At 53.1% G+C, this 18,235-nt stretch overlaps 2 protein-coding genes across 7 annotated transcripts in view; both read left to right on the plus strand.

Annotated features, from left to right (window-relative positions):
• Nucleotides 1-18,235, plus strand: part of LOC149359253 (beta-hexosaminidase subunit beta-like) — an 83,555-nt gene that overhangs the window by 36,154 nt on the left and 29,166 nt on the right. For all 6 annotated transcript variants that reach the window (XM_089571541.1, XM_089571543.1, XM_089571544.1 and 3 more), the window contains 2 exons: nt 7,379-7,556; nt 7,978-8,058. In XM_089571541.1, coding sequence (XP_089427667.1) covers nt 7,379-7,556; nt 7,978-8,058 — 259 coding nt within the window. The remainder of the gene's footprint in view (nt 1-7,378; nt 7,557-7,977; nt 8,059-18,235) is intronic.
• On the plus strand, nt 377-7,053 carry LOC149359254 (uncharacterized). The gene is made up of 3 exons (XM_089575285.1): nt 377-893; nt 1,176-1,297; nt 7,045-7,053. The coding sequence occupies exons 1-3, from the start codon at nt 566-568 to the stop codon at nt 7,051-7,053; spliced, it is 459 nt and encodes a 152-aa protein (XP_089431411.1). The 5' UTR covers nt 377-565.

The raw sequence follows: 18,235 nt of genomic DNA on the forward strand, positions 1-18,235 counted from the left end.
CACCTGCCCCTGGCATAGTCCAGGGCTTCGCCCGCCCCTGGATTTCCTCTCCATCGATTCAGGAAGGCTTCCGAAGCACGTGGATACCATCGTCATCACGGCCCGCTGCCGAGCTGGCCCTCCAAGCGCCTCCAAAAGTCTGATGCGGCGCGGCGCCTCGCTAACCCTAACGCGCCGCGCCTGCACCTCTGCAATGCAGCGTCTGACGAAGCCCCTGCAGCCCAGACCCACTGATGCCGCCACCTCGGGGCCTACTCCAACCGCCAACGTCACCGCGCAAAATCCTGTTGCAACCAACACTGTGAGCGACGCTGGGAGCTCCGGATCGACGGCCGCGGCGCAGCCGGCAGCGTTCGTCGTCGCCGCAGCGTCCACTGCTCGCCAACTCCACGCTCTAAGGGACGCCAACACCTTTGGGCCCATAGACGCGTCGCAGCCGCCTGCTTTCGTCGACGCCGCCGGTGCCGCCGCGCCTACACCTGCCACATTACCCGCTGACACCAAGACCTGCAGCCCGGCACCAGCGTCGCAGATTGCGCCTCAGGCTGACGATTCGTCGGCAGACATGGACTTCATGGCGTCCCCGGTAGACGACACTCCATCCCCGGAAATCGGCTGGAGCACCATCGGTGCCAGCCGTAAGCCTGCTTCCGCCACCCGACCCCGCTACCAGCTCATCACTGTTGGAATACAACTCCCTCCTGGTACCCTCAATCCCAAGCTGCCTCTCTACGACGTGCTCGCCGCAGTCACCTCAGCTGCACAACTTTCCTCCAAGACTAGTGCAGACATCACCCTTCAGGCCAAGCCAGCCCAAAGCCTTGTGTTTTTAAAAACTCATTCTCCTCTCACCGCCCACCTCCTACTTTCGATCACGCACCTTCACCTTCACGGTAAGCCTGTCAGCATCAACACTTATTCCCCCCATCCTCCCATCTCATGCCTCGGCGTCATCCATAACGTCGGTGGCCACTTCACTCCTGATGAGCTCATGCATGATCTAGAGTCTTTTAAAACAGATATTCTCGCTGCTCGCATGATGGGATCCACTCAACCAGTGCTCATTACGTTCGCTGGTACCGTCATCCCCCACTTTGTTTATTTCAAACGCGTTGCCTTCCGGTGCCGTCCTCATAAACCTAAGCCTCCCACCTGCACCCGTTGTCTCACTCTAGGCCACCGCGCCCACCAATGCCCCCAGCACAGCGTTCCGGCCAAGTGCCGTCGCTGTGCTGCTCCTCTACCCGCTGACCCTTCCGCTCATGTGTGTGCCCAGCCCTGGTGCGTTCATTGCAAGGTGAACACACACCCCTCCCTCGACCCCACTTGCCCCTTTCTCCTTGCTAAACAACGCGAGTGTGCTAAAACTGCATACCTCCGACGCCTAGCTTTGCGCCGGGCCACTCAACCCACCACCCCCTCCTCCTCGTTCTCTAATCATGAATCTCCATCAGCTCCGATCACGTCACCACCAGGCTCCTACGCTGCCATAGTTAAAGGATCCTCGGTGCCAGCGTCCCTCTCTTCCACTAAACCACCCTCTCCATCCTTGACTGACGAGAGACGCTCCTTCGACCTCCGGCTGGCAATGCTGGAACGCCAGCAGCGAGAGCAGCAGCGCATTTCCCACGATCTACAACAGCAGATACATGTCTTGACTCAAACCCTCCAGACAACCACCTCCTCTCTTACCTCCCAGCTTAGCAAGCTAAATGAGCACCTTGCCACGTTCACCACTCCTTCCTCCAGTGCCCAGGTCGCCCCTTTGGCTGACCTTGTAGAAACCACCACACAGGCCCATCACACTCGCTTGGTTCAGCTGGAAACTTCGGTTCTCCAGATCCTTACCACCCTCCAAGCACAATCCAAACAATTAGAATCCTTCACTTCTACGCTCCAATCCCTGCATGAGTCACTGCCCCCGGCCAAAAAGAAGGAACGCGTACCATTGCGTTCCTCTCCACTATCATAATGTCGTTTGGCGAGGACCTCGAGATTGTGCAGTGGAACTGCCGAAATCTTTGCCACAATAAGACCCCCCTCCACCAGTATCTGCTCACCCGCCCCTCTCTGCCGCATTTTCTCCTTCTCCAGGAGACCCGGACGGCCCGCAATGTCCCAGGCTACCGCGCCTACCATGCCACTACGGCCACACCACTTGCGTCTATTTATGTACGCAGTGACGTGCTCGTAGAGCAAATTGACATCCCCTCCACCCTCCTTAAATATTTAGTTGGTGTGGTTTATTACCACCCTTCTTCCCGCATCTCACTCGTCCTTTTGTCTTTTTATAACCCCCTGTCACTTCCTCTTTATTCTCTGCTCTGGGTAAATTCCTTCACTCTCTTCCTTCTACCTCCCATATCCTCTTTGGTGGTGACTTTAATGCCCCTCACACATTCTGGGGCTACCCACAAACCCTCAAACCCGGCCGCCTCCTCCATTGTCTGTCCCAGGAACGCCACCTCACCCTTCTTAATACTCCTGGCTCTCCTACTCGAGCGGGCACTGCCTCACAACGCCCCACGACACCCGACCTCACTTTCTCTCGGGGTTCACTTTCCTTTCACTGGCAGGTGACAGCCGAAACTCTTCTAAGTGACCACTTTCTCATCCATATCACCGCTTCTCTTTCCCACATCCCACGCTGTCATCCGGTTATTCACACTGACTGGCATGCTTTTCGCACTAATCTCGCCTCCGACTCCTTTCAATCCTACGACGACTGGACGTCGCGCATCTCTGCAGCGCTCACGTCCAGTAGCCGTCGCGTTCGCTCTCGTTACCCAATCCAAGACCCAGATCCTCACCTTCTCCGTTTATGGCGTCGCCGTAAACGTCTTCAACGCTCCTTTCGCTCCCAACCACACAATGGCCAACTTTCCTCCCGGATCACTGCTCTGCGGGCCGAGATCGTCGCCCACTGCGCCTCCCTCGAGCACTCTCGTTGGAGTGCTCTTTGTGATGGCCTTGATTCTTCTTTGCACTCGCGATCCGCATGGTCTCTCTTTAAATCCCTCCTTGGCACTAAGCCTGCCCTTGCTCCCACTCTAGCTAAAGCCCTCACTCAGGGAACTCCCTCCGAAGTTTTTGATCAACTCGCCTCTCTCTACCTCCCGCCCCCTCTGGCACCCTCCTACCCGGTGTACTCAGGTGGACCTAACCCCGATCTGGACCAATGCTTCACTCTCCGGGAGCTCGAATCTGCTCTGGCTGCTAATGCTACACGCTCGGCTCCCGGTGAGGATGCCATTACATACACCACACTTCGTAACCTTCCTGACTGCGCCAAAGAATTCCTCCTCCAAACCTACAATGAGGCCTGGCAGAGCGGCTGCTTGCCGAGCTCCTGGACATCCTCCCTTATTTCTATGATTCCAAAGCCGCGCAAACCTCCCTCTCTCTCTAACCTCCGCCCAATCTCCCTGACGTCGTGCGTTGGTAAGACCCTTGAGCGAATGGCTCTGACTCGCCTCTCTGATTTTCTTGAGGCACGGGAGTTCTTCCCCCATTCTCTCATTGGCTTCCGACGCCGCGTCTGTGCACAGGACATGTTTCTGATTCTCCAGCAAACGTTTCTGTCCCCTACACCCACTCCAATTTAGCAACTTGTGACAGTCGATGTTCGCAAGGCCTTTGACGGTGTTTGCCACGATCACATCCTTTCTCAACTCGCCTCTTTGGATTGTGGCTCCCGCATGTACTCCTATATCCGCTCATTCCTCTCTAAACGTGTGGCTCGCTTTCGAGTAGATACCCACTTGTCTAACCCACACCACCTCACCCGTGGCACTCCTCAAGGTGCTGTTCTCTCTCCTACCCTTTTCAATCTCGCTATGGCCCCTCTCGCCTCCCAGCTAGCTGAAATTCCCGACCTGCATCATATATTTTACGCCGATGACGTCACACTCTGGTGTTCATCTGGCTCTCCCGGTCACGTACAGGACACCCTGCAACGTGGCCTAGATCTCATCGACTCCTTTCTCACCACCGCTGGCCTCTCTCCCGCTCCTGAGAAATCCGAGCTTCTTCTCAACCATTCCTCCTACCAGCGCTCACACAACCACTTCGTCTCTCTCCACCTTTCTGGCTCTCCCATTCCTGTCGTCACACAGTGCAAAGTTCTTGGCTTCCCTTTGCATGCGACTAAGAATGTGCAAGCCCTCCACCGCGCTGTCACCACCTGCCACTCTGTAACTCACCTCCTGCGGCGCGTGGTCACTCGACGCTCAGGTCTCCACGAGGCTCACGCGTGCCGAGTTGCCCACGCGCTGGCCCTCAACAAGGTCTTGTACTTTGCACCCTACGCTTCCTTCACTCAGACTCAACTTAACGCTCTCGAGACTGCCCTTGTGGGCCTCTACAAGGCAGCTCTCAACCTCCCTATCACTACCTCTACCACTAAGCTCTTTGCCACAGGCCTCTTCCATCCTTTTCGTTCTCTTCTCAGTCTCCATCGTGACTCGCAGCTTGCCCGGCTTTCCCTTACCCTTCAGGGTCAGTGGTTATTGACTCAAGCGGGTATCTCGCCCATTCCAATCTCCCCGTTTACCTCTCCTATTCCCACCCCCGCCCCCAATCTTCGTATCCTTCCCCTCCCGACCAACATGTCCCCCGTCCTGCACGCCGGACGTCGTCATGCGGCCGCGCAGAACCATTCCCCTCTCTTTGATACCCAGGGTGTAGCTTACACGGATGCCTCTTTCGTGGCTCCTCGAGGTTCCTGCGGCTACGCCCTGTACCATCCACACCTCCCTGCTCCTGAAACCCACACCAGCGGGCCGTATCTACACCCTCCAGAAGCATTGTCCCTCGAGGTTCTCGCCATTGCTCATGCCCTCCAGTCATTTGCCCTCCTTCCCTCTCTCCAAGAGTACACAGTCTATTCAAACTCACAAGCCGCTATACACCACATACAGAACGCACCCTGACCCCTTCTCTCCAACAGGAGGTCGAACGAGCGGTCTCCGCACTGCAGCCTTCCATCGTTTTCCTCCGCTGGGTCCCTGGGCATTCAGGGATTGACGGCAATGAGCTGGCCCATCAGTTCGCCCGCGACACACTTTTCCGGGCACCGTTGATCCCCTGGCCCAAGCCCTCGGAGGACGGTGGGAGACTCACCCTTCGCCGCACCATAAAAGAGGTCTACCTTGAGTTCCGCCTTGACAAACGCCTTTACCCTCCCCCTCATCCATCACGCACGGTGCCGGAGTCTCGCCTTCTTCAGCACATTCAGATGAATGCAGTTATCACCCCGTCCCGCCTCTTCCTCTATCGCTATCGATCGGACCCTTCCTGTCCCAACTGCCCCTGTATCTATGCGGACGTGGCCCATTGCCTCTTCTATTGCCCGGCTGCTCAGCAGTCGGGTTCCTTCCCCCCACCCTCTCTATGCATCACCACCTGGCTCGACTGGCTTGGCGCTGAAGGGGAAGAACAGCGGCTTCTGGTCGCCCAGGCGGTCGAAATGCTCGGCCTATAAATTTTGGTCGAATAAAAGTCTTTTACTACTACTACTACTACTACTACTACTACTACTACTACTGTAAATTAGTCCAAAAAAATGAAAAGGGAAGGCACAATTGCTAAACGGACGTGTTAATAATATATTCTTTTACCCTCAGGAACGGCAAACTTAGTTTTGTTTATTGTAATTTTGTGTTTATTGTATTAGTTGTGAGTCAGCGCTCGTCCTGTGTTCTTCCCTCTTTCGTGTCCGCATTTTGCGCTGTTATCCTCAAGAAAAAAGGTAGAATAGCAAGAAAGAAAGGAGGAAAGGAAAAGTGTAAAAATCAGGAAAGAAAGGAAAGAAAGAAAGAGAGAAAGAAAGGAAAAGAAAAAGAAAGAAAGAAAGAAAGAAGGAAAGAAAGAAAGGAAGAAAGAAAGAAAGAAAGAAAGAAGGAAAGAAAGAAAGGAAGAAAGAAAGAAAGGAAGAAAGGAAGAAAGAAAGAAAGAAAGAAAGGAAGAAAGAAGGAAAGAAAGGAAGAAAGCTGCAGTATGCACCTTCACTGCATGTCTGCGAAGTACACGAACACGTCCTCAATGATGAGTTGCCCGTAGTACGGCTCTTTAGGCAGTAAAGATTAGAGGTGCACTGAAGAGGAATCTGAACTCGTATTTTTACAGCTGCAACTCGATCTACACGTTCCGAGTGTTCTTGGAAACCTCGAATTATTGTCCCATGCGGCCGATTTCCCTACTTAAATCGGATTAACGTCGGGCTCCCGCCTTTTTTTTTTAATTACCCGCAAACGGTGAGAGGAGTCGACCAACTTTTCACCTAGTTCCGTGGCGGCTTGCCGCTCTGCCATCGGCGGAGTGATACGTAGTGATCGGCGAAAGCAAAGAGTCCACGCGTACTTTTTTTACCATTGGCCTAATTTGCAGCTATGTAGTCTCCGACTACCTATTTATTAGTGGAAACCTGAAAGAAACAAAATAAAAGCGAAAACAAAGTCGCCACGCGACTGCCTGAAAAGGCACACCATGCGTAGGTCGACTCCTCCCACCGTACGCGGGGAATTAAAAAAAAAAGGTGGGCGTGGGATGTTAATCCAATTTAATTAGGGAAATCGGCCGCACAGGACAATAAGTCGAAGTTTCTAAAAATATTCGGAACGTGTAGATCGAGTTTTCGCGGCAAAAAGACGAGTTCAGATTCCTCCTCGGTGCACCTTTAACACACAAAAGGCTAGCTCATTCTGCAACCATTTTGGAAACTGCAGACGTGCAGTTTGGAAATCTACGCAAGTAAGACACAGTAGTTCGCGCACTTAGGGCCATGTAGAGAGGTGCAACGGTTGTGAGCTCCAATGTATACCTATTAATTTGACATTACTTCGCCAGGCCGCATTCATACGATCATCACACATCAAGTGCGCTTACTTAGAAGAATGGTATTTAACACTCTACCTGCTCCTGTCGAGCTTACGGGCCGTATAACAAGCGTTATCTAAAATGGTCCAAATTATTTTCTCGTAGAGCACTGTTGTGTGGAGAAAAATCTAAGCAGGTCATTCTATCTTCTTTCTTCGTGTGGCATAGCTGCCTTAAGGAACTACCATTCCCAGTGGCGTGCACTATAAATGACATCGGAAGACCCGCTTTGTCCACGGCAAACGCCACACCTCGATATAATGCCTTGGCGGCGACGGCGTGAACGGGTTCAGCACAAACGCAGCATAAACGCCTCATGACAAAATGTGTGGCAAGATTTGCTGTTCTGATTGATGTGGATGGACCTCTAGCGTACTTTAGGGACAAGGTAGCCGCGGAGATCCACAGCAGCGAGAAACAGGAGAAACACTCTTGTGGGTATCGAGCAAAGAATATGGATACACGCTGCGTCTAAAGCTCAAATTGTTTCACGCCCTTGCAGACGGCATGGCGTCGGTGGGCCGCAGTCATCCGGAGTTGCTGTGTGGGAACTCCGGAGTCCTCGACCCGACGCAGAAGGACGCCCTGAGCCTTCTCCGTGTCCTCTACGGCGAGTTGGCACGCCTGTTCCCCGAGCAGCTGGTTCACCTGGGAGGCCGTGGGTTCTCGCCCTCGTGCTGGTACGGGAGAAAGCCACCCCTATATTCCAGGCGATCCCCCACTGTTTTTTTTTCATTAGTTGGCCAGAACAGCAAGAGCTACGCATCAGCTCTGTCTCAGTAAGAAACGATAGATCGCGATCGCTTTCTCCCAATCCAGGAACATCGGAGACTGGTTACGTTGTTTCGAATGTGTTCCATAAGCTCATGTTCAACGACAACCACAATCTGGGTGTGTCCTTGCTTACCACCTGGTTTAACCATACAAGTTTTCAAGTTATTGCAATATGCACCTTCAGGTTTTCGGTTTCCCGCGTTTGGTGAGGCAATGCCCCTGCGTGATGACGAAGTTGACTTCTTCTGAATGGCGTCTATGAACCTTATGCGTCTCTGATTGTTCCGCTTGATGATTACATAACGGCTTTTGGGTCACTTGTTTCAGGAGCAACGACACAGAGCTGAAGAAGCGGCTAGAGGACTCCAAGGGAAGCGTCAGTGGAGTCACAAACTTATTCTTCGAATCGTAAGTGCCTAGCAGGCAGCCAAAGCCTTGCCCTTGGTACGCAGGTGTTCGTAAGTGGCGACTTTAACATTTGCTTAAAAAATTACGAGCAGAGGCAAGATGTGGAAACGAATGCACCCTCCGCCTTACACCCCGAAGCCTCGTGCTCGGCGGTAAAGCTATTATGGTGCATTATTTTTTAGTTGATTGTTGAAGATGCAGTTCCAAGTTCCGCAAGGTGTTACCGCCATTGGAAGCGAGAAAGTACCGATATATTTAACTTTCTGCATAAAGTTCACGACAGTGATAGGTGCGGGGTTGTTGCTGTGCAGCCAAGCGTAGTCAAGAGGCTCAACGCAACCAGCGCCCAAAATGCTCAAGAAACCCGGGACGCTAGTAGCGGCTTGTGGGTGCAAGACTGTGACAATACAGAACCTCTCGCCGTCGACTCTCCTTTTATCTATTTCGTATGGTGTATGGGACATCAAATTTTCCTCGAAACTTATCCTTAATAGCTTGTCGCTGTAGTAACGAGAAGCTATCTGGTGCAACTCAACACTGCTGCAACAAATGCTCGTCAAATGAGATCGGTGCGCATGCGCCAGCCAGTGGTAACAGTCCATGAGTGACGTCACACCACCAGAACGCAATTCTTTCAGAAGTGCCGGTCGTGTTTCGGTGCGTGCCGTCGCCTTGGCAGTCGTAGAATTTTATGGCCTCAAGGAGTGCATTTGGCGGCCATCGATCTCGAATTCCCCTGAACATGCATGTGACAAAGTATTGTCATTGTGGCTCCAGGGGGTACAACCTCCGATTTCGATGTGGATGAGACAATGACCTTCAATGCTTCACGAGGGCACACCGAACTTAAATGTGTGGTGGTATGATCCAAGCTATGGTAGCGTCACCACTCGATCATATGACCATGGCCATTGGGTACCTGACCTTAAGCATTGATTTTGATATTTTATTCATGAGAGTGGGCGCCACATCAACAATGACCTTCATTGCCTCACAAGGTCAAACCGAACTTGACTGCATGGTGGTCTCACCCAAGCTACGGTAGTGCGACCACGTGATCATACGACTATGTCGCTTTGGTACCTGACCTTGACCTTTGACCTTGACATTTGATTTGAGACAGTGGAGACATGCTTAACAGAGCTTTCGCCCGTATGACTAGGTTCAAGTCACGTTGAACCCCCCGCCATTTTTTGTTCTTTTTCTGCGCGTTGTGATATCAAAAGGAAATTAATGAGGGAGGAATTTATGGGAAGCTTTTGTTTTAGGGGGCTTTGTCGTCCACTTGGTGTTGGTGAAACTTTATTTCGTTGACCAAACGAGTCTCTTGATTAGACTTCACAGGGGGGGGGGGGGGGTGTTCAGTCTGCTTCAGGTAGCCATGAGCCCTCAATGCTCCGCGACCTCTATGGCTCATCTGACTACACGGAGTTATATCTTCGGTACGGAGCTGAACAACGCGCCCTCCCACTGTTCAGGGTTCGAGAGCTGCAAGCCCTCCGGCGGAGGAAGCAGTGTAAATGTACAGGCGGCATTATCCTAAGAGTGACCCGTTAGCAATCCTCCTCCAGAGACACAGATCTTAGTGATGGCGGCTGCTCCACAAGGACAGTGTCCTCTAAAAGGTGCAAGAGTGATCGGGACACTTATCGCCCCGCTCAGTTCGGGAGGCCTCAGGGTACACGATGCGAGAGACGTCGTCCCAGGGAACGTTCGGTCTCCTCGGGTTTTCCTGGAGTATCTCACGCTCGGCACAAAGCGGGGGGGGGGGGGGGGTCCACTCTATGCCGTGTCTATCTGTGAGGGTGTTCAGGCGCTGTGGAGTGGATATTAAGTGTCCGGGTTGTTAAGACGTTGAAGCTGATAACACTGAGCTGTATGCTCGTGGGTCACATAGCTGCTGCAGCAGACAGACAACTTCGACGTAGATCATTTGGTTGAAAATGAAATTACGGCTGTTTTGCAAGCAGTTTTTGAAACCGCACCCTGCTTTAGGACGTGAAAAAATTTGGCGTGTTGCCTAGCAGTTAAGGCCAAACGTTCGTTGTGCACGTCGTGTTTTATCGGGTTCAAGTTTATTTGCATGTATACACGTAGAGATGACGGGAGTGCAGACAAAAAGCCAAATGAATTCAGCTTGACGGGGTCTGCACCCCCGACAGAAATGGCACTATGCACAGTAAAGAGAACACAAAGATACAATAATGAATAAACGAAAAAAAAGCATTGGTGAACATTAATGAGAGACTGCAGTTAGGGATGTCAGGGCTTCCCGTTATGCGCCTCACGCTTATTTCCTCTGATAACGAGCATGATAGATGAGAAAACAAGAAATATTTGGTTATGAATTGTCTGGATTTAAGCTGTCTGTGAGTCTTCATCTGCGGGCACCAACGAGGGGCTTTATTCATGCTCCGGCAGTTGCATGTTGATAGAGGGTGAAAAAAAGAAGTTATGCATCTACTGACGTTTTTCCAATTTCTTTGTCCATCCTTGAGCGAAAATCAATAAATCTTTCCGAGTCGGAAAACAAAGGGCAGCTGGCATGAGCAGCAATAATTCGACGCAACTGGGAGGGGCTTTCGTCCTGCGGCGGTCTCATCGTTGTCCATGACCATTATGGCGGTAACGTATTATTCTCCGGTCAAAATTCAAACGTACACCAGCAGTCAAAGTTGATAGAGCGTAATTAATTTCCCTGTGATTTTGGTGTACGACTGTGGGAATTAAAGAGTGTGCTATTAAGTCTCAAGCAATGATGGCCCAGATCGAAAGCAGATATTTTCTTTGCTGAAGTTGAGTGTCATAGGCTTTAAACTTTTGACAACGGTGTACATAGTGACTGAGCACCGGTCAGTCAGTTTTGTTTTCAAATGAAGAATCGAATGCTGCATATGTGCTTTAGATTTTTGTCAAGAAATTATTTTACATTTTCAGTTCAGCGCAACAGTACTTCGCGCTTTTACAACTATTATTATGTCGGTAATAGTGACATACACACAGATGTAAGTGAACAAGCACCCATACACAATAAAAGTCCTGTACAAAGCAAGGTGCTGAAACCTGAGGCTTTTAATGAAAAAAAAAGAAACAAGAACGTTTCTGTGTAAAGTCACACCGTGCGCGAGAAACTGATGAACGAATAAATATGCACGACCGAGAAAAAAAAAAACGTTCTGTTACCTGTTTTTCCTGGACATTTGCTATCAGAATCGATGTTGTTGACGGGGCAGACAGCCATCTTACATCGGCTTTTTTTTTTCTTCATGCATGAAAATCTTGAAAAAGCTCCCGCTGCTCGCATCAGGAACGTAAAAGCAGCTCGCCTCGCTGAGCCTTTTTTGTTACCAGGTTCGAAGTCAACGATGAAACAGGGCAATTTGCTTATAGGCGGAGAAATTTTTTCATTTCCCTTTAAATTGCGAAGTGAAGCATTGCAGAGTCGACGATGCCATCGTTTCTGCCATGACCCTCCTTCCAGAGGGTGAAATGTGTGGGTTTCTACGTGGACACAGGCCACCACCCACCGCGGGTTCGAGCTTCGCGCGAGCCAAGGGCCCCGATCAGCCGTCACCACACACACACTGGGACACCGTTGCAGCGCACTCAACCTCCGCTGGGAGGAGAGCGATTCGCCGCAAAGAAATAGGCCTCCAAGTTCACGAAGGAGACGTTTATTCACATCGTCCTCCAGCTGATACACACACACTCAACAGTCACCCCGTCCCGGGGGCGCGCGAGGAGCAAGGCTCCGCTGCGCGCACGAAGCGACTCGAGTAATGCGCACCGCTAGCACGCCGCTGCAGGAGAATGTCCCCGCGGCAGTGCTGTGATCTCTCTCTCGTGTCGACCGTTGGGCCGGTTGCGAGAGAGAGTGGGCATTCAACGCAAGGTACGCCTGTCAGAGGTCGCTGGACCCCGCTGGACAGGCTCGAGCCGCTGCAGGTCAGAGGACACGTGCGGGCGAGCTCGAGTAAGCACTGGTCCGAACGGCAAAGGCCGGCACGGACAAACAGTAACGTACGCACCTTGCGCTGTCTCGGAGGGATCTCTCTCTCTCTGGGCCCCGCTCGGACGGTCGCGCAGTGCGCGGCCGCCCAGAGCGGGTCCCGGATTTCCCGCCAAAAGGCGCCAATGGCAAAGGCCGTTGGAGAGCCGGGGCGGAGCTGGGGCCAAATGACAGTGATTAGTCACCTAGCCGCCTCTCCACCGCCTGAGGCGGGAGCAAGGGAAAGAGGAGAAACAACGCAGGAAGCCGGCACAGCCGCGCAAAGGCGACGGCGGAAAGCCAGATTCCCACATCCCCCTCTCCTTAAATGCCCTCCTACCCATCGGCAAAGCACGCGGCCAAAATAAAGAAATCAATACACAAAAAAAATAAGCTACACTTCAGTTCCAAAATAAAGAAATGAATACACAAAAAAACTAGATACACTTCAGTTCCAGCCAGAACAATGTAAAAAAAAACAAAGGAAAAACAAGGCAAACAACACTTGCATACGCTTCAGTAAATCAAAACAGCTTGCAGATTATATACACGGTACACAAGACGATGTGAATTCAACTGTACAACTATGTGACAGGTGGGTGACAGTCCCAAAGTTCGGTGGCGCGGCCCAATGGGCCTGTCGGCGACTCACCGCTCGCAGACTTCAAGTTGAACGGGCTGGGAGGGCCGACGACTGATGCGGTCTTCTTTCCGTTGATGTAGGGTGCGTTGATGACGACGGGGCCGCGGCAGGGCACTGACCTCGCGCCCTTGGACACGACATCACGTTCGGCACAAGAGAGTTAGTGCACCCCCTTCACGCCGGCTGAAACGGGCGAGGACGTTCGGCGGCGTCCAGATGTGTAACCTTGTCCACAGCGAGGGGTCCTTCTCATCCTCGCGCTCACGCAGAAGGACACAACGGCACAACTCACAGGCGTCGCCTTGGCTCATGGTTACGCGCGCACACAGTCACAGCCGCAACCACGCATACACCGGCAAGTGCGCGGACGCTGGTCGGCGACAACGACCCCCCCATCAGGAACGTCCAGATGCGCCGCGGCGAGGGTCAAAGGGTGCACTTTCCGCCCCCCCATCGCCCCAAACGCCCCGCCAACTTCCCCTCCATACGGGCCGCACAAAACTCGCACCACCGCGACACACGGCTCCTTAACGAGCCAACCACCCACAGTCGGGCCGGAAATGAGAAAAGGCGCGCCGTACAAACGACACCTAATCCAATCTATTCCTTCTAGAAGATAAGAGCAAGCACTAGCGGGCTGAAGTTTGCCTATGTACATCTCGGTACGTTAGAACGAAAACAGATGTACAAGCGGGGAAACGAAAGTGGCTAGAAACTGACTCAAACAAAACAAATAAATAAATAGATAAACACACAAGGCTGGAACTGAGCACGCTGCAAAAACAAAAAAAAAATAACACACCGTGCTTCGCTTAGGTAGGGCCTGACGAGAAAGCTCGCCAGCTAGCTGAGGCTGCGTGCCTTCGGTTGCGGAAAAGTCCGCCGTCCGGCATCAATCACACCGGTGACCGTCGCCTCAGATTGTACCGGTGCTCCGTACGCTTGCGTTCCGCAGCACCAGTTGTGCCTTTGCGCTTGCCTTTGATACCAATGGGTACCGGCGCAAGCTCGTCAGACCGTGACGCGTAGGCCTTCAGGTCTATGAACCCCTGCTTGCTCCTGGGGAAAGGCCCCATCAAATCGCAGGTGGCCATCTGCCACGGACGCACACTGTCAATCGGTTTCATCATTCCAGGCGGCTTGCCGCCCCGTGACTTCACCGCTTGACAGACATGGCAGGAACGGCAATAGCGGAAAATGTCACGCTGCATGCCGGGCCACGTCACCGAATGACTCAGTTTTGCAAAAACTTTGGAGCCACTCAGATGACCGGCCAGTGGTTCGTCATGAGAGAATCGCAAAAGTGCGCCTCTTAGACTTTTGGGGATAACCACCTAGAACGGGTCGATGGACTCGTCATCGGTGGCTATGTACTTCAGCACGAGCCCGTCATTGTCCAGCAAATATGAATCCACGGGGTTCGCCGCGACACACGCTGGCTTCTGCCCCCCTGCGCCCGCTACAATACAAGTAGCGTCACGGCGCTCCGTCTCCCTGAGACCGTCGCTCACCTCGCGACAAAAGGGGTCATTTTGCTGGGCTTTCAGTAGCTCTTACGGGTGAAAACGATTCCAGTCATCCCAGAGGGGAGCATGGTCTCGTCCCCACTCAGGTTTGCAGCCAAAATTTCCGTTCGCGTCGGCACTTCCGAGGCGCTCACGAAGAGCTTTGCCTCTCGTCCGCTTTGCGAAGCGCTGCTTGCCTGGTTAGCGGAATGGGTTAACCCGTTTGCGGGCTCCCCCTCCTTGCCGCCCGGCGGCTCGTCCGCTGTTTCGCCCCCTCCGCCTACAGGCGTCAAGGCGCCGCTGGCGAGTGGGGCACGGGATAGCGCGTCAGCTACCACGTTTGTGCTCCCCTTTCGATACTGCACGGAAAAGTCGTAATGCTGTATCAGGAGAGCCCAGCGCGCCAGCCGACCCGCAGGCTCGCGGAGCCGCATCAGCCAGCTGAGCGCACTGTGGTCTGTCTGCACCACGAATTGCGTTCCATCAAGGTAGACGTCAAATTTACGCAGTGCAAACACGATGGCGAGGCACTCCTTCTCGGTCACGGAATAATTCCTCTCCGAGGGCAGCAACGAGCGGCTGGCAAAGGCCAGCGGTTGCAGCACGCCATCGAATTCCTGTAGGAGAACTGCTCCTAAACCCAGATCGCTCGCGTCAGTCTGGACTACGAACTGTCTGGTCAGGTCGGGTAGCCTGAGCTGCGCTGTCTCGGCAATGGCACTAGACAGGAGGCGAAAGGATCGCTCTTGCTCGGGCTCCCATCGCCACGCGGCAGTCTTTCCCAAGAGCTAGGTCAAGGGTGCCTGCACGCGGGCACAGTACGATAAAAGTTGGCCATTCCCACACAACGGCGCAGGCCGCGTACGTCCTTGGGCGCGGGAAATTCGAGTATGACTCGAAGTTTCTCCGCATCTGGCTCAATGGAGCCCCGGCCTCAGCGACTGCACCCCTGCCTCAGTGGAGGCTTGGGCGGGCTGCACGAACGAGGGAGGCAAGGCTCCTAGTTCGATGAGCGGCGTGGTTTCCACAGGGAACCGGGCCAGCGCCTCGCCGTTCCCAGAGCAGAATTGACTGCTCGCGGGGCACGGCTGCTGCTGTTCGAAACTGCCGGTTGCGGCAGCGTGACACGAACTGCTTTCGCACTGGGCGGAAAGCGTGCACAGCTGAGGCATGTGACCAGCGGATGCACCGCAGGGTGCTCCGGGTACAGCTCCAATGGGAGCCGCGTGGTCGACATTTTGGGTTGTGTCGCCGTAAACCCCAATGGGGGCCGCGGCCAACCACGGTGTCTAGCTATTCGTAGGAACAGCAGCCAGCGGATAAAACGACGCTACAACTCCGTAGGGAGCCAACATGTAGCTGCCGAGTGCCCCGCTGGGGGTGTTAGACATGGTGCGCAAGCGTGATCGTCAAGGCGACCTGCTCGGCTAATGTGCCATCAAAGGTGTAAGCGCCAATGACTTAGCACGTTGGGCGCCAGTTGTGGGTTTCTACGTGGACACAGGCCACCACCCACCGCGGGTTCGAGCTTCGCGCGAGCCAAGGGCCCCGATCAGCCGTCACCACACACACACTGGGACACCGTTGCAGCGCACTCAACCTCCGCTGGGAGGAGAGCGATTCGCCGCAAAGAAATAGGCCTCCAAGTTCACGAAGGAGACGTTTATTCACATCGTCCTCCAGCTGATACACACACACTCAACAGTCACCCCGTCCCGGGGGCGCGCGAGGAGCAAGGCTCCGCTGCGCGCACGAAGCGACTCGAGTAATGCGCACCGCTAGCACGCCGCTGCAGGAGAATGTCCCCGCGGCAGTGCTGTGATCTCTCTCTCGTGTCGACCGTTGGGCCGGTTGCGAGAGAGAGTGGGCATTCAACGCAAGGTACGCCTGTCAGAGGTCGCTGGACCCCGCTGGACAGGCTCGAGCCGCTGCAGGTCAGAGGACACGTGCGGGCGAGCTCGAGTAAGCACTGGTCCGAACGGCAAAGGCCGGCACGGACAAACAGTAACGTACGCACCTTGCGCTGTCTCGGAGGGATCTCTCTCTCTCTGGGCCCCGCTCGGACGGTCGCGCAGTGCGCGGCCGCCCAGAGCGGGTCCCGGATTTCCCGCCAAAAGGCGCCAATGGCAAAGGCCGTTGGAGAGCCGGGGCGGAGCTGGGGCCAAATGACAGTGATTAGTCACCTAGCCGCCTCTCCACCGCCTGAGGCGGGAGCAAGGGAAAGAGGAGAAACAACGCAGGAAGCCGGCACAGCCGCGCAAAGGCGACGGCGGAAAGCCAGATTCCCACAAATGATTGCGAAAGTTTTACACGTTTTGGTACCAAGCTTGTGCGGCGGAACTCCCAGCCAACTTGAGCACCGTACAACAAGCAAAACACGGCAACAATTGAGGCCCGTCCGCTCACGGTCTACGTGATGCACTTCACTATGGACGGCAGGGTTAGGATGCTGCGGTGCTAGCGGGAGCCGCCTTCGTAGACGTCCTCCAAAATACCCAAACGATATAGCTATGGCACTCCGGCCGAAGGTGCTGTGGACAAAACCATCGATACCCGATGGTTCCCACTGTGGCGTCTTCTTTCGATGGCCTCAACTAAGGTCTTAAGAAGAGCGACCGCGTTTTCAGTGGCTTTCCACCAACTACCCTCACTGGCTCAATGAGGTAAAAAACTGCAACCTCTTTCAAAAAGTTCAATAGATAGTCTAAAGAAATGCTGGTAGGAGCGATTCCGAGAGCGGTGTACCCCTGCTCCTCAACAAGTTGCCAACCACAAGGCCGGGTCACCTGCAACTGACCGACCAAACTTCCGTAGAGGGGGCTCGCGACTGTATTCGGTACTGCCACAGGCACTCGCCACTACTCAATGTTAAAAGACAGCGATCACTGCTTCGTGCGGGTTCTAATGCAGGGATGCATTTAGCGACTACATTTTTACCTTTTGCGGGCCCCAATGCTTTTTGTCCACCCGTCCGATCATCCGTCCAGTAAATATAACAAACACGAATATAAAATACGCTCTGAAAGATATTGCTTTGCCTGAGATTGGTACTAACGCCTCCTTGCTGCGCTACCCATGCCTCTAACCATCAGATGTCTCCAATTTTTTATTGCACTCGGTTATCTTCACAATACTGCCTGTAACGTTTATAGTTGTTACTTTCCTTAACCACTGGTGGCTCAGAGGACATTCTACATTTGTTTCAGATGTTTTCGTTATGTTAAGTTATGCGCGCTTTCTAATGCGCCTTTCGGTTAGAAAATAAGGCAAATAAAGTTACAGTGACTGATATTTTTCGGTTCAGTGGTGACGGACGCTTACCTCAGATACTCGCGATTCATCGGATGTCCTAGGCGTATTTAAAAACTGTTCTCTGTACTTTGTTACTGTTAGGTGGATGCAAAAAAAAAAATGTCCTTCGGATCGGCGAGTTGAAGTGTTTTGCGTAGTTGATGGATGGCGTTACTGTTAAGTGTCAGCAGAGGAATAACAGCAGAACCGAAAAATAAACCTTAAAAACCGTGGAGTTACATAAGCGCTGCATGGCAAGTGAAGTTATTACTCGGCGTTCTTGTCCACGTGCTTACGTTGTTTTTTTTTCGGGGCCACTGGGTAGAGAAATGATGAAATTAAAACTCGCAGTGTACCGGAAAGGATCGTATGTACATCCCTCGTCAACAGTACTACAGCTCAAGGGATTTGCTTGCGAAGCCTGCGGTGTGCCTCGCAATGCATCCTGAGCCACCTTAATCTCTCGAAAGAGGAACGGCTTCGCTTCCTCAATCTTCCCAAGCTTTGCACTGCTATAAGTGCTAGGGAGCCGCGCTAAACAGCTTAGAGGGGAAAGCCTTGGACAGTATACTTTAAACGGGGGCTGTACTTGTCAGCGGCTGCAAGAAGAAAGGTAAAATAGTCCACGGGTCTGTCGACTGGCCAGAACCGATCTATTATCACTGCCATTTGCAGAGAGGGGATTTCAAAGAGAAGGAGAGTGAAGATACGCGTGTTGCTGATGTGACGACGACGGATGCATCGAACAAT

The sequence above is a fragment of the Amblyomma mixtum genome, chromosome 2 (genome assembly GCF_055824585.1).
Source record: "Amblyomma mixtum isolate Tamu chromosome 2, ASM5582458v1, whole genome shotgun sequence".
Taxonomy (NCBI): domain Eukaryota; kingdom Metazoa; phylum Arthropoda; class Arachnida; order Ixodida; family Ixodidae; genus Amblyomma; species Amblyomma mixtum.